General features: G+C 37.1%; 2 protein-coding genes across 2 annotated transcripts; both read left to right on the top strand.

The window, feature by feature from the left end:
• Window positions 1-642: 642 nt before the first annotated feature.
• LOC133698909 (protein DJ-1 homolog D-like) lies at window positions 643-2,898 on the top strand. Its single transcript, XM_062122018.1, has 5 exons — window positions 643-837; window positions 925-1,050; window positions 1,570-2,010; window positions 2,123-2,485; window positions 2,589-2,898. Exons 1-5 carry the CDS (start codon window positions 772-774, stop codon window positions 2,775-2,777), a joined length of 1,185 nt encoding a protein of 394 aa, XP_061978002.1. The 5' UTR covers window positions 643-771; the 3' UTR covers window positions 2,778-2,898.
• Window positions 2,899-10,060: 7,162 nt separating this feature from the next.
• On the top strand, window positions 10,061-12,784 carry LOC133699994 (protein DJ-1 homolog D-like). The gene is made up of 5 exons (XM_062123545.1): window positions 10,061-10,140; window positions 10,212-10,337; window positions 10,941-11,381; window positions 11,494-11,856; window positions 11,967-12,784. Exons 1-5 carry the CDS (start codon window positions 10,075-10,077, stop codon window positions 12,150-12,152), a joined length of 1,182 nt encoding a protein of 393 aa, XP_061979529.1. The 5' UTR covers window positions 10,061-10,074; the 3' UTR covers window positions 12,153-12,784.
• The last annotated feature ends 3,814 nt before the right edge of the window (window positions 12,785-16,598 follow it).

Here is a 16,598-nt window from a genome sequence, read left to right on the forward strand (position 1 = left end):
TAGCACGATGATTAATGATGTATGATTGATTTGAAAGGATTATTTTTAATATCAATATATTAAAATAAGATAAGAATATAAAAGGAGAATTTTAAAATTTAAGGGAAATGGTTTCCAAATAGATTATAAGGTTGTTGCGGATGAAAATATTTTACTCATATTTGAGGATATATATTTGTTAAGGTTTGTTTGGTATTCCAGTATATCCGTCCTTTTAAAAAAACTAAAAATTTATTTTAAATTATTTTTTGATGTTTTTAATGTAGTTTTGATATACTGGTATAAAAAGTAAAAAATATATTATTTTAATTTATTTTTAAATAAAAAATATTTTAATCAAAAATTTACAATAAAATTATATAGGATGTATTAATTCAACAAACATTTTCAAAACTCCGCGTCTGAAGTTAAGACAAGATAGGTAAGGAGAGGCGGCTAGCATAATTGGTGGTCAAATCTCCATGTAACAGGAACTTCGACTAAGACACGTCCACAAACCAATTGAGCTAAGCACAACAATTAAAAAATATATATTTATTAACTTTTTTTTTCTCGATGTTTTTATATGAATAGTGTGAACCCGAACTTAAGTCGTTTTCGTTAATAACAAACCTCCCATTTTCTTTATTCTATTCGTCAGAATGTGCATCGAGTCAACATTAACAAAGAGAGTTAAAGTACAAAACGTTTCTCCTGCACTTATAAATTTATAACCACTCAAATAGCAATACACAGAGAGCTAAATCTAAAGCGTCATTGTTAGCATCAGCAATGGCTAATTGCAAGCCACAGAAGAAAGTTCTATTGTTATGTGGGGATTTCATGGAAGATTATGAGGTGGGTTGCTTTCGTTTTTATCTGTCTTTCTCATTTTGAAGTTGTTTTTCTTCTTTAAGTGATGGGGTTTTGTTATTGTTTTTGCAGGCTATGGTTCCATTTCAAGCCTTGCAGGCTTATGGAATAGCAGTTGATGCTGTTTGTCCTGGAAAGAAAGCTGGAGATTATTGCCGCACTACAGTTGAGGACTCCGGTGCCTATCATGGATATCAGGTCCCCCCCCCCTTCCTTGTATTTATTAATTTGTTATTTTATAAATATCCATTTCATGATTGTTAACGAAAACATTGTTTGCTTGGCAATACATATTTCTTTGTAACACCTCCATCTATGTCTTGTATGGATGTGCAAATTATTGTATAGGGCATGTTAGTATGTCAGTCTCTAGATATTAGTGGACAAAGCCCATGGTGTTAGGCAAATCTTCTTGGATTAAAGAAGATTTCAAATCTAAGATTTTGATTTTTCTGAAACTAATTAGAGGGTTTTTCTGTTTAATTGCTTGTCATATTGGTGATGGTAGTGGTTGGGGTGAGACTGGTAGTGATAATGATTCCATGATCGTTTTACATTCATAATGTGTCAAGCGAGCTCTCTTTTTGATAAAAACCGTGTTTTGAACTCCTGATAAACTTGGTGGGTGTAGCCCAACTGATCAAATAAAGTACATCCATTATTTGGCCATTCATTTCCTTAGTTCTGATGTGTTTGTTGGAACTTTACTTTCCGTAGACTTATACTGAGAAGCCTGGGCACAACTTTAGTCTCAATGCAACTTTCGATGAAGTTGATTTCAGCAAATATGATGCGCTTGTTATACCAGGAGGAAGGGCTCCAGAATATCTTGCCATGAATGAATCTGTGTTAAATTGTGCGAGGCAATTTTTCGATTCAGGAAAGCTGATTGCTGCTATTTGCCATGGGCCATTGATCTTGGCAGCTGCAGGCTTATTAAAGGGTCGGAAGTGCACTGCATACCGTGCACTGGGACCTGTTCTCATCGATGCCGGTGCTCTTTGGATTGAACCCAAAACCATGATGGATTGTGTTTCTGATGGCAATCTCATTACTGGAGTTATATATAAGGCGCATCCTGAGTACATCCAGCTTGTTGTGAAGGCACTGGGAGCCAAGATAGCTGGTTCAGATAAAAGGATTCTGTTTCTCTGTGGGGTAAGTTCTAATACAAAAATTATTTGACTCTGGTTCCTATCATCAAGCTCGAAGAAACAAGTGTTTTTTCTTGTTTACTAAGAAGTATTTATTCTCTTATTCTTGCTTTCAGGATTTCATGGAAGATTATGAGGTTACTGTTCCTCTTCAATCCCTTCAAGCTCTTGGGTGCCACGTTGATGCAGTTTGCCCCAAGAAGAAGGCTGGGGATTTCTGCCCGACTGCAGTCCATGACTTTGAAGGTGACCAAACATACACTGAGAAGCCAGGCCATAATTTCATTCTAACAGCTTCCTATGAAGGCTTGGATGCCTCGAGTTACGACGCTCTCGTCATCCCTGGAGGCCGCTCTCCAGAATATTTGGCACTGGATGAGACAGTGATTGCCTTGGTGAAGAAATTCATGCAATCAAAGAAGCCAGTTGCCTCTATTTGTCACGGGCAGCAGATCCTAGCTGCTGCGGGAGTTCTCAAGGTAGTATCCAATGTTTTCTTTCACCTTCATAGAATCACACAAGTAATCATTTTCTTCACACCTGCCATCCTTATTCTTGTATACGTGAATCATGTTGCTGCAGGGAAGAAAGTGCACCGCATACCCTGCCGTGAAGCTGAACGTCGTCTTGGGAGGGGCAACATGGCTAGAACCGGATCCAATCGATCGTTGCTACACCGAAGAAAACCTGGTTACCGGAGCTGCATGGCCAGGGCACCCTCAGTTTGTGTCTCAGCTGATGGCCTTACTTGGTATCCGAGTGTCATTCTAGCTGTGCTGTTGCAATAATACTACCTGTTCATGTATGTCTATCAAATAACATCCGGATTCAAAGCCCTTGATGACCCTGCTTTAATGTTTAAGTGGATGGCCTCATTTGGCATTGTATTTTATTTTTTATTGAGTATAAACTATTAAATACTATATTCTAATTATAAAAAAATATATGAAAATACGTGAACCCATACCAAATCCGATAGCAGGGACAAGGGAGGAACAACTCCCCTCCATTCACAAACAACAGCCGGCGTCTCTGAAAGATTTTCAAGTCAATTGGAAATAAAATGGAATATTTCTGCATCTACAAGTGCTAGTATTTTTTAAATATTACAAAACACCCTCAAAAATTTGGCAATTGTAGCTATACTCACATATCACTAGAACAGTGTTTTTTTCCTTTTATGTTCCCAGCCCCTCAAAAAATTTTGACAAGGCATTTCGATTTTAGGTTGCGACTTGATATTGCGGAGATCAAATTAATTTTATGGTTCTAATTGGATTAGAAGCTAGCGTACCAATATTGAATAACAATCAAAATGGCAGCTCTGATATAGGGGAAAAAAACAGTACCTCTGCTTTTTTGTCAAAGTTTCTTTTCGGTCCATTTAGTTTTGAAAACACATGTATAATTTTCTTGATTATTTAAGTTGAAGGACCAAAATATATTTTGTTGAAACTCATGGTGCGTCACCCATGTTTGCCATGTTTTTCATTTTGGTCCTCCTTTTTTCAATCTCACCCTTTCATAAAAATTTAAAGCCAATTGCTTCTTAATTGGGACTAAAATGCCCAAAAAAAAGTTTAATTACAAAATTTAAAAAATACAAATTTTATACGGTAATAAATGCACAATGAAAATCCCACTCATGTCAGAGTACAAGTAATGAGACCATGAAAATAAAGATGCATGTCTTTTATGTTTTTTTTATTTTGTAATACTTAAGTTGATTTTAAAATTAGTTTACAAATATATTTTTCTTAAACAAAATATGTTGTCTTTTCTTAAACTTACACGCTAACCAATGATAGTTGGATTAAGTGATCTGGCACTTATTCTCCTTAAATAAGATCTTGAATTTAAGTCTTGTGAATGGAGTACATTGTTATTGGAAGAGCTTTACCTCTTAGTGGATCATCCCAGATTGACTAAATTGATTAAAGCCTATTGAATTTCTAAATACAAAGATTTAGAGAGAGAAAAAAAACTTATGCTTATTTTATTATCTTCTGCATTTATTGAGCACACTAACCAAATATAAAAGTCAAAGCTATTGTAATGTTTTGTTTGATATTGCATAATGCTGCTGTGATATCAAAAAAGCTAAAGATTATAGCTTTTTACTAGCTTTGGATGGCGACGCAATGCTGAGGGTGTTTTAAGTGAAATTTGATTCTAATTATTATAATAGACAAAGATAAAACGCCCAGAAATATCATGAAGTAAAAGACATGGAATTCATAAAGTTAGTGATACGATTGGAAAAGTTAAGTAAAGGCATGGAATTCATAAAGTTAGTGACAGGATTGCAAAAGTTGAGTAAAGATAGTTAAATCAAAGCAAAACAAAAGGTGCCTAGAGTCAAGTACTTTATGTCTCGTACATAGAGAAAAGGTGGACGTCGATGAACTGCAGGTTGCAATAAAAAAGCAGGTGAAGAAGATGTCCAATGAGCTTGCGATGCTGGATAAGAAAGCATTGATTAACTGAATGCTAGTTTTTTTCCTACTTTAAAAGATAAGTGTAAGTGTAAGCTACAAATGATTCTTAAAAGAAATAAGAATGATGTAGCTGTTTGAGATTGAATAATTGGTTATCTAGCGAGTTGATCTGTACGAAAAGTATCTTTGTTAAATAGAGAGAAGGTGGAGCAGCACAGAGAAATAAATGATGTTGTAGATGCAAACCTTTTCAGGAATGGAATGGAGAGGCATTGCTTCTTTGGAAGTGCTGGTGCAGGACCGACATCATCTCCGCCAAGATGTTTCTTTGATGAACCTGCATAATCTTTCAAGGTTCTCTTGGCTGGGGAAGTTGGGTGGTGCTGAATCACATATTAAGATGAAATACTTAACCAATGGCAAGTGTAAACTTAAGGAATGAAAGGCAAAACCATTTATTTATTAAGTAATAACTATCAAGGGAATGTATATAGAGCAAATGAGACAGTGGTTTCGGTCAGTGCATCATCTCGACATTTGAAAATAACAAATAAAACTTTGACATGGTTTGTAGCTGTTGGGAATTCCGGCCGGTGATGTACTGATAGTTGCTCAAAGGAGGCTAAGCACACTCTCTCACATTTTGCTCTCTCTCTGTGTGCCTTTTTATAAGCAACAATGGTGCCATAACTCCAGCTCTTCTTCAACAAAGGTGGCTGCATATGGGTTGCACCATTTTGTCAATGGTTGATGCAACTACCATTGTAGCCTTTTGACAATGGCTTCCCTCTTTCTTAGGGTAGGCTGCAACTGTTGTTGCCCATTAAATGGCAATATCCCAACAATCACCCCCTTTGACATTTATATGGGCAATTGTCCTCTTGCTTGTTCAGCACAAGCTTGCATCCTGCAGCTCTTCCAAGCTTACCATTCTGAAAGCGTCTGTGGCCAAGTTTACAGGTACTTGCCACACCTTTCAGTCACGAGAGTCACCAAAACACACCCTTGCTCACACCAAAGGATCACTTCAACCAGATGGTCTCCCACATCACATCTGAAGAGTGTTAACGCTTGTCTCTAGGACACAACATTCCTCTTTGAGCGTATTAACCATGCTCGGTCCGGAATGATTCATTAAGCCTCACACCAAGGCTTACAACATCCCCTCAAATCTATTTCCAAGTGTGACAGTCATTATCTGAGTATCACAATATGATCATGAGCTCACCACTCTTTCAAGAGTCTACTCATCTAGGAGTTGCGTCTGCCCTCTGTTCCACCCTAGGAACCACGTCTTACTTCTCTGTGAGTCTCTCGCTCTTAGTCTCAAGAGTCCAGGTAGCTTTCCACCTTTACCTATGAGGACAACCCATTAAAGGTTGATCCATATATGTCTTGATACTCTGAGTATTACAATGCCTTCACCGAGCTCACCACCTTGACAAGAGTCAACTTGTTCCCAGAACTTGCGCATGCCCTCTGCTCCTTAATAGCAGTCACGTCTTAATGCTCCACAAGTCACCCACTTATTGTCCAAGGCAAATGTCTTCTAGCTCATTGATCTTTAGCATGGGGGCAATATCCATGAAAGTCAATCCTGTATTTGTCTCCATACTCATCATAACCACTTCATTGGCTATACACCTGTCCACTCATATCTAACCATCACATTGGCTCTGGGGTGTTCTGAACTAGGCTCCTTTCATGGCCCTCACACCTTCTCTAAGGTGTCTTCGCCCGTTGTCATAAGGCGGTCTGATCTTAGGCTCATATCAAAGCCCTCGCACCTTCTCTAAAGGCGTCTTCGCCCGTTGTCATAAGGCGGTCTGAACTAAGGCTCCTATCATGGCACTCACACTTTATCTTAGGTGTCTTCGCCTTTCATAGGCGGTCGCATCCTTCTTCAGCTAGGATGCATCAAAGTGGCTCTAAAATTCTCTACCATCATGTGGGCTATGGGAGATCACTGCCACTAATTACATAGAAAGAGAAACTTGCGGTATACTCCTCGCAATCCTCCACCTTGATTTCTATGTTTGGAGCTTCTACGTCTTTTTGCTTGACAGCTCCACCTACACCAACTGTCTTTGGTGTCTTCGCCTTTCAAAATAGGTAGTTGCCTTTTATCACAGACGTTTGCACCCCCTCAATTAGGTGCCTCTACAACAGCTCTCTTTCCATCCTTGCATGCATTGGAAAGGTCTTCACTTGTTGTCTACATCAAGAGCACAAGAGACTTTCTGTTGTATAACTTTTCACACAGTCTTTGCTCTGAGCTTCATCTAGGAACTCTTCTTCTCCTTGCACCTGTTGTCTCATTACAGTACCTCCTACGGGTACTCCTGCACAATTTCTGTGTGCCCTCGTGCAATTTCTGTTCTCTAGATTTCTCCCTATTCCTTACTTATGTTTGACAACAGCTCATCTTGTCACAACACTTGTCCAAGTCAAAATAAGGTGCCAATCTTTATCCTCTTGCTGTATTTCTCTTCCATTATCAGGGTCTTCATCAATTCTACCCTCGAGAAATCACAGTCACCGAATCTAACTTATTTGGAGAAATCACCACTACATCAGATCCTTGAATATACGGAACCCAACTGTTCCCTTGTGTCGTCATCTTGCTAGTCTTCAACCATTTCATTCCAAACTACTATATATACGAAAATAGTACCGAATGGATAATCCTTCCACTAAGCAAGTTCCTAGGAAAGATTGGAGGGGTCATACTGGTCCCACTTAAAACCCAATTTCCTAGACATAACTTCTTAGGCCATATCTATCCATCGTACTGTCTTTTTGTATATACAACCATTTGCTAGCTTTGTTGCGGCTTTCCTTCACAAGTGATCTGGAATATACTGGCTTAATACATGATTTCTCAACATCTGGTGAGACTACCAGTACTTAGATTCGTTAAGATTGGTCTTCGTCAATTTTCACTCTATACCTCTAATTGTCCACATAACCGGGTATCCAGAGTGTCCCAATTTTGCCTTCCCTCAAGGTAACTAAAATATTCCCACTAATCAATTCAGCACATGTAATTGGGCAAACATGTGCGATTTCTTCCTCTTCATCTCCATCGACTACCATGATGACCTTTAGATGCCTCTTAATCGGGCAATCTGTCTTAATAATTCACCACCACCACTTTCAGTCTCAAATAGCAATGATCGGACTTTACCATTGCATCCAAAATGATCAAATTAGCTGGAAACAAATCTGAAATTGTCCAAATCGCATTTCAGACGGCTAAGATTTGATCAAAACAATTCTGGCCTGATGAACGGCCCAGATTCAATCTCAGATCTGGTTGCACGTAGACTCCGCTGCACAGAATCTTCTCCCTCGGCTCCAAAACAGCTCGGCTCGCGGCTGATGACGTGGCACGTAGACTCCGCAACCCACTATGCTGACGTGTCAGCTAGCTGGACGCTGACATGGCATGCCAACTGTGCATGATGACGTCATCTTTATTTGGGTCTGTTACATGGGTCAGGTCGTCTGATATACGGGCCGGGTCAGCCCATCCGGGTGAAGAAGACGCGTGGCGCGCGTCTATACGTGTGGCTAGCCACCCCGCCAGCGCGTGCGATAGTTTCCGACTTCCTTTTTCGATGCAGGTTTCACCAGTGGCTTCGTCTCTTCCTCCTCTATATAGTGGTATGGTCAAAACACAATTTTGACAACTTTCATTTTCGAGCAAAAATCAAATACCACTTTAAACCATATGCTCTGATACCAATTATTGGGCTATTTCGGCTCCCCTATGCGCGGACCAGTGGTGTACTGATAGTTGCTCAAAGGAAGCTAAGCACACTCTCTCACATTTTGCTCTCTCTCTCTGTGCCTTTTTATAGGCAACAATAGTGCCACAACTCCAGCTTTTCTTCAACAAAGGTAACCGCATGGGTTGCACCATTTTGTCAGTGGTTGGTGCTACTATCATTGTAGCCTTTTGACAATGACTTCTCTTTTTTTTAGGGTAGGCTGCATCTGTTGTTGCCCATTAAATGACAACATCCCAACAGAAGCAGCATCCCGCAAGATGAAAAATGCATCACACTATGCATGGATTGTCTAGGTGTGAGCAAGTGGAACAAACCTGTCATGTTGCCCAGCATCAGTGAAGATTAATGCCCTCTTTGAAAAGTGCAGGTAAACCTTATGTGATGTGTGTATATTTTTAAAACCCCACGCTTGAAGTTAAGACAAGATAGGTGAGGAGAGGCGGCTAGCGTGGTCGATGGAGTCAAATCTCCACGTTTACAAATTCAACCGTGTTTTTTACAACAGTGTGCACACGTTTTTTATTTGATGCTAGCAAGACTGTCATCAGTGGACAGCAGGGAGACATGGAAATGCTTAAAGAATAGTTTTACCGCTTTTAACATTTTAAACTATACTTCTTTTAGAACTTTACCTCTGAAGAAAATTCGTATGCAACAGATCATGGCTCATATCATCAAATGACAGATTCAACCACCTTTATCTTCTATGTTTGAAACAGGATTGCTCCATAGAATTGCAAATATCATATGTTAACTACATGTGTTATACCGTATAATCCCTCGTACGAATCACCTTTGCAGGGACTAAAATGCACAGTAAACCCTGCGGTGAAGCTGAATGTTGTCTTGGGAGGGGCAACATGGCTACAAGCCTAGAAACTGATCCAATGCATCGGTGCTACACCGATGAGAATTTAATCACAGGAGCTGCTTGGCCTGGGCACCCTGAGTTTGTCTCTCTGTTGATGGCCTTACTTGGAATCCGGGTGTCATTTTAGCTATTTTCATGTTAACTGCTGTGCTTGTACCTTATATCAAATAACACACGGATGCAGACTCCATGTTTGGGTCTAGAAATCCATCTTGTAACAAATAACACATGGATTCTATGTTAGTGTCTAGAAATCCTTGTAACTTGTCTGCTGTTTTGCCTGTGGCGAAAATAGACTCTCCTGCTGGGCAAAGAAATGGGTTTTCATCATGTTGGTTGTGCGAATGAATGATGACCTGTCAGTGTCATTGGCAGAGGATTTTGCTTACAATATGAATGATGTCAGTGAAAAATTAACAAGATCACTTTAAATATCATGCTAATTTCGATAGTGAGTTGTTGTGTTTCATTTTCACCTGAAAATTATCATTAATAATGATTCAGTATTGATGTAAGACTTGATTGGATCAAGTCTAAATGCAATTTAGTCTAACTCGTATTTTTTTTCTATTTTCAGGTTACGAACAACATTTATCATCCATTTTTTTAAAGGAAAAAAAAAAGATTATCTATCACATAGCAGACACTTCGAATAAGACACGTCCACTAACCAATTGAGCTAAGCATTACAATGTTAGAAAACAATTAAAATATATATATATATATATATATATGAACTCTTTTTTTTTCGATGTTTTTATATGACTAGTGAAACCGAACTGAAGTCATGTAGTTGTTTTCGTTAATAACAAACCTCCCATTTTCTTTATTCTATTCGTCAGAATGTACATCGAGTCAACATTAACAAAGAGAGTTAAAGAACAATACGTTTCTCCTGCACTTATAATCATTCAGATGGCAATACACAGAGAGCTAAAGCTCAAGCTTCATTGTTAGCATCAGCAATGGCTAATTGCAAGCCACAGAAGAAAGTTCTGTTGTTATGTGGGGATTACATGGACGATTATGAGGTCGGTTGCTTTTCTCATTTTGAAGTTGTTTTTCTTCTTTAAGTGATGGGGTTTTGTTATTGTTTTTGCAGGTTATGGTTCCATTTCATGCCTTGCAGGCTTATGGAATAGCAGTTGATGCTGTTTGCCCTGGAAAGAAAGCTGGTGATTATTGCCGCACTACAGTTGATGTCTCTGGTGCCTATCATGGATATCAGGTCCCCCCCCCCCCCCCTGTACTTGTTAATTTGTTATTATATAAATATCCATTTCATGATTGTTAACGAAAACTTTGTATGCTTGGCAATACATTTTTCGTTGTAACACCTCCATCTATGTCTTGTATGGATGTGCAAATTATTGTACAGGGCATGTGAGTATGTCAGTCTCTAGATATTAGTGGACAAAACCCATTGTGTTAGGCAAATCTTCTTGGATTAAAGAAGATTTCAAATATAAGATTTTGATTTTTCTGAAACTAATTAGAGGGTTTTTCTGATTAATTGCCTGTCATGTGATATGGATTCTGGAGGTGGAGGTAGTAATGTTGGTGTTAATGCTGGCTCCGATGGCAGTGGAGGAATGTAATAGTGATGATCTTGGTGATGATAGTGGTCGTGGTGAGACTGATAGTGATAATGATTCCATGATCGTATTACATTCATAATGTGTCTAGCGAGCTCCCTTGTTGATAAAAACCGTGTTTGGAACTTCTGACAAACTTGGTGGGTGTAGCCCAACTGATCAAATAAAGTACATCCATAATATGGCCATTCATTTCCTTAGTTCTGATGTGTTTGTTGGAACTTTACTTGCTGTAGACTTATACTGAGAAGCCTGGGCACAACTTTAGTCTCAATGCAACTTTCGATGAAGTTGATTTCAGCAAATATGATGCGCTTGTTATACCAGGAGGAAGGGCTCCAGAATATCTTGCCATGAATGAATCTGTGTTAAATTGTGCGAGGCAATTTTTCGATTCAGGAAAGCTGATTGCTGCAATTTGCCATGGGCCATTGATCTTGGCAGCTGCAGGCTTATTAAAGGGTCGGAAGTGCACTGCATACCGTGCTCTGGGACCTGTTCTCATCGATGCCGGTGCTCTTTGGATTGAACCCAAAACCATGATGGATTGTGTTTCTGATGGCAATCTCATTACTGGAGTTATATATAAGGCGCATCCTGAGTACATCCAGCTTGTTGTGAAGGCACTGGGAGCCAAGATAGCTGGTTCAGATAAAAGGATTCTGTTTCTCTGTGGGGTAAGTTCTAATACAAAAATTATTTGACTCTGGTTGCTATCATCAAGCTCGAAGAAACAAGTGTTTTTTCATGTTTACTAAGAAGTATTTATTCTCTTATTCTTGCTTTCAGGATTTCATGGAAGATTATGAGGTTACTGTTCCTCTTCAATCCCTTCAAGCTCTTGGGTGCCACGTTGATGCAGTTTGCCCCAAGAAGAAGGCTGGGGATTTCTGCCCGACTGCAGTCCATGACTTTGAAGGTGACCAGACATACACTGAGAAGCCAGGCCATAATTTCATTCTAACAGCTTCCTATGAAGGCTTGGATGCCTCGAGTTACGACGCTCTCGTCATCCCTGGAGGCCGGTCTCCAGAATATTTGGCACTGGGTGAGACAGTGATTGCCTGGGTGAAGAAATTCATGCAATCAAAGAAGCCAGTTGCCTCTATTTGTCACGGGCAGCAGATCCTAGCTGCTGCGGGAGTTCTCAAGGTAGTATCCAATGTTTTCTTTCACTTTCATAGAATCACACAAGTAATCATTTTCTTCACACATGCCATCCTTATTCTTGTATATGTGAATCATGTTGCTGCAGCCTGCAGGGAAGAAAGTGCACCGCATACCCTGCCGTGAAGCTGAACGTCGTCTTGGGAGGGGCAACATGGCTAGCAGTGTTGAAACAGCTCCATTCTCCCCAAAACAATCAACCTTGTAATTCAGAAGTTCACTATCATTTGCTAGCAGTGTTGAGTTGCAATTGTAAAGCAAGAAGAGGCTTGCTCTGTTAGAAGGTAGACGGAACCTGTCATCAGCTAGAGACATGTTTTGTATTTGAGGAATACAGGAGGTGGTATTCCCAAAAACAGCTGCATTTGAGACACGAAGAGACTGGTTTTTGTAGTAGATTTCGTGGATGATATACTCATTATTGGACTGTTTAAGGACTGGCTTGCCTTTGTTATTGCAGGAGAGACTGAATCCAGGGTAGCCACAGGAGGGTTCTTGCTTGTTCCGGATGTAAAATGGGAAGTTTATGTTTTGGCCATCGCCACAGCTTTCGGGATTACAAGCTAGGAACTGAGGGTCTGTACATGAGGCTTTCTTTGCCAGGAGGGACAAAGTGACAACAAAGAGGTTTATTATTGGAGATGTTAAAAGGAAGTTGTGGATCATTTAGGAATCTTGATTTTGTGGAGGAGAAAGAGGAAGAGACACGGTGGTGAATAAATTATGGGGGAGGAGGGTGAAGAGGGGATCAGTATAATGAAGGTTTTGAGAGGGTGAGTTTGAGTTGATTATTGGAGCTTCTCTGCCTCTGCAAATTTTTGTAACAGGAGGCTTGGCCAAATCTGACCTGAAATCTTAACACTCTTGAAATTTGAATTTAAGGCAATATAAGGCTATAAGCAGTGCAAGTTGACCAGCTGGCATTTTTATCACTTGAAATGATAGTTACTGACTTACTGGGAAGTTTACCTTGTGCTGTCCCACAGATTTTTTATTTTTTTTTGCAATATTACCAGGGTTTCGGGGAATACGGTATTAATTGTTTTTTTAAAAAAAAATAAAATATATTAAAATAATTTTTTTGTTTTTTAAAAATTATTTTTCGCATAACATATTAAAATATATAAAAAAACTAAAAAAATATTAATTTAAAATAAAAAAATATTTTTAAAACCCAAAAACAAAAATGCCTTGAATCTAGTTAATTCAACCGCTTTCCCTTAAATTTTATCAAAAATACATCAAATCCGGTTAATGCACCACATTTCTAAACATATTCCTAGTCCATTCAATACGGCATGATGGAGTTTTTCTTCTCTTCAGACTGCCAGCCCTCTTTTAAGAGAAAGGCTATACTTTTTTTATCTTTTTTTTTGCATTTTAATCCTTTACTTTATAATAATTTTAAAATTATTCCTCGTATTTCTAATTTAGTCCAGTTAATTTACTAGACTTTTATTTTCACCTCTTACTTTTATTTATTTCATACGTGATGGAATTGTAGATAGTTTAATTGATCAATAAAAAATATTTTATATAAAGTATTATTTATCTCATGATGTAATAACAATAGTTAAATCTACAATATTTAAATTAAAAACCATCAATATTAATATATATTTTTTAAAATTATTTTATAGCCTCAATTTCAAAAGCATTATTAACCAAACACATTAAATTGCTTTTAGTTCAACCTCAATTCAATCACAGTTTTAACCAAACACCTATTTTTTAAACCAATCTCAACTAAAAATACTTTTTATAAAAATAATTTTTTTCAAACCACAACAACAACACACCTACCGTAATGCCAAACACATTCATTGTGTCCCTTTCTATAATTCTTCAAAAACCTAATTAACCCATATTTCTCCCTTTCTATTCCTTTTCCAGGAGCCAAACCCATATGTCCCTTTCAATTCTACCTATCCCTGTCAGGCGTCATTTTCCACAAACATAACTTGTTGTTTTCTTGACTTCTTCTCCAGTTACTTTACGCTAAAAATTCAATCTTACAGGGAGCAAACATTGTGTGAAAAATTAAAATAGTAGGTGTAATCAAAAACCCATATTTAAGAGATTATGTTTGTAATTTAGAGAGAATATATATTGTTTGATTAACTAATTTTACAGAATAATTTTGTAGATCTATTGCAAATTATTTGTTAAATAGGAAAGTAGTGAGACTTTTTATAGAGTTCTGGGTTTTTTGAGAGAAATATGGGTAATGTGTCTTAGAAAGGATGGCAGAGTTTGTGTAAAATTTATGGTAAAAACTATATATGATAGCAGGGAATGTGTCTTAGTCGGCTTCCTATCAAAGCTTCCCAACTTCTCCATACAAAGTTTGGGTAATGTGTCTTAGGAAGGTTGGCTAGGCAGCAGAAATGCAAAAAAAGAGAGCTGATTGGGGGAATATGGGTTTGATTAATTTTAGGTTAATAAAAATATTAATATTTTAATTTTTTTATTTTAGATTTAATTTTGGCTGAATCAATTTCAAGTTTTTGAAATTAAAATTAAACTGGAAATAATTTTTTTAGATTTTATAATCAGTTAATTTGGTTTTTTTATTTAATTAATTTTTGAAGGATTTTTTATTTCAAGGCTTTATCGATACTGCATGTGCACTTAATGAACTCAAACATCCAAACATGCCGAGAGAGGAGAAATTTTAAATTTTCCGGTTCAGGGAGAAGATTAATGACTCAAATATGTTAAAAAATTTACCTTCCGGCCGATATACTTTCCTGCTTTCTCCGATTTTGCAGAGGCAACCCATCGCAGTAGTTCCTTCATTCTCGATATGGCTTTGGCTCTATCTCCTTTAACCATGTCTTTTTTCTCCAACGTGCTACATTTTTTTTTTTTTAACTAGTACGTAGTTATGTTGATTTTCATGGAGACTCATTATCTGAAACAAATGGAGACAAGAACGATGCATTTTAATATTTTGTTTCTTTTGTACTATTAATTGCTGGAGGATTTCCTTCTGCGAAGGGTCAGCTGTCATCAATATCAAGTTATTTAGCCTGAGGTTGAGCTGAAAGGTGAGTTGAAATCTACTCCAATTCCGTCCCCCGGTGATTGCCAATTCTCTTTCCAGCCTGTTAAATAATTATTTTCTGATTTTAGTTTTGGGTGGGCAAGGATATGGTGGTGTTGGGATTCTCTTTCCAGCCTATTAAATGATTTTATTTTCCAGCCTGTTAAATGACTTTTATTTTATAAAATCCTAGTTGGAAACATTATTCAATGCTATTCTTGCTCATTACATGCTAATTTATTTTTTTAATTTTTTAATACTATTATTCTTATTTATTTTTATTTTTATTTTTTTAATTTCAGATTGTTGAACCCATCATCATCGCATTACTTATTTGCATTTGGAGTTTCCAAGTTTTTGGGTTGTACATATTGGTCCTCCAGGTTTGTCAATGTAGCTTAAAACTTTTTATTAATTTTAGAAGATAACTTGATTTGTAGAAAAATTGCATTGTAATTAAATCTTAGCCTCTGTTTGCTAATAATGATATAATTTGTCTCCAAAGTGTTTTTAGTTTGTTAGTATTTCTTTGTTTAATGTGACGATCTTAAGTAATAAATTATTGATGAAATAAATATTTAATAGTTGGTTAAAAATAATAATTATGGCATATGTTTGCATGCAAACTTTATTTCTACAATATTACTTGACAATGAAAATGATTATATTTTTTTCCATTGGAATAGTCTATATTACTGAAGTTGAAGAAAAAAAATTATGGTGAGAAATAATAAACAGAGCAATTGCTTGGTGTATCCTATTTAGCTAACTATTTTGCCTACATCATTTTACTAATCCAATGGACAATCAAAACAACGTATTATATTTCCCTTTGATAAATTATGAATGATGTGTTTTTGGTGTTGCATCAGAATGCTAAGAAGCGTGAAACTTTCATAGATAACAAGTCTAAAAAAGTTGTTGTAAGTATTTTTTTTATGTAATTTAATTATTATTTAAAATTAAAATGAATTTATTATTATATTTAATTTTATTGTAGGAGAATTACATAAAAGAGATGATTTCAAGATATGAAACTGATCGGGAAAATTATCCTTCATTTGATGGAGCAACTTGGTGTGTGGCTATAGAAGGAGTTATAAAGGGTAAAATATATAGTGCACCTGGTATGCCGAAATCCATGGTTAGTGCGAGTGCTTCATCACAATCCTATACGATGGAGTCAACACCTCCTAGCTCATCAATTCAGGCATTGAAAGGGCAAATAAAGGAAAGAGATGGTCATATTTTATCACTAAAACAGGAGATGACTTCAATCAAAAACTTTCTTAGTAATATGGGATACCAAGCTTGGGCATCAAATATGGACCAAGGTATGTCAACACCTATGGCTTCATCTATGCCGTCGCATATGGCTCCACAGATGTATCTCTTGTCTAATCCGGTATATCGACCGAGGCCTCAACCACCGTATACCGGTCCCACCTCATGATGGTCAGCATTGTTTTGGTTCGTTTTCACCACCACCACCTTTATGATAAAACATATTTATTAAATTGTGACTTATCTATTTTGATGTAAGTTTGACGAGATTTAAAAATTTATTGTGAAATTTATTTTATTTGACTTATTATTTTTGATAAAATAATTTCTAGTATTAATTTATGTTCTTTGTATATTTATCTATAATTTTTGAAATAGCCACAAATAATTAAAAAAA

The sequence above is a fragment of the Populus nigra genome, chromosome 7 (assembly GCF_951802175.1).
Source record: "Populus nigra chromosome 7, ddPopNigr1.1, whole genome shotgun sequence".
NCBI classification, from domain to species: Eukaryota; Viridiplantae; Streptophyta; class Magnoliopsida; order Malpighiales; family Salicaceae; genus Populus; species Populus nigra.

Excerpts from the sequence above, each read along its gene's own strand:
- LOC133699994 (XM_062123545.1), top strand. The coding sequence starts at position 10,075 with ATGGCTAATTGCAAGCCACAGAAGAAAGTTCTGTTGTTATGTGGGGAT. Across the intron at positions 10,338-10,940 it reads GTGCCTATCATGGATATCAG|ACTTATACTGAGAAGCCTGG; the intron begins GTCCCCCCCCCC and ends TACTTGCTGTAG. Across the intron at positions 11,382-11,493 it reads GGATTCTGTTTCTCTGTGGG|GATTTCATGGAAGATTATGA; the intron begins GTAAGTTCTAAT and ends TCTTGCTTTCAG.
- LOC133698909 (XM_062122018.1), top strand. The coding sequence starts at position 772 with ATGGCTAATTGCAAGCCACAGAAGAAAGTTCTATTGTTATGTGGGGAT. Across the intron at positions 838-924 it reads ATTTCATGGAAGATTATGAG|GCTATGGTTCCATTTCAAGC; the intron begins GTGGGTTGCTTT and ends TTGTTTTTGCAG. Across the intron at positions 1,051-1,569 it reads GTGCCTATCATGGATATCAG|ACTTATACTGAGAAGCCTGG; the intron begins GTCCCCCCCCCC and ends TACTTTCCGTAG.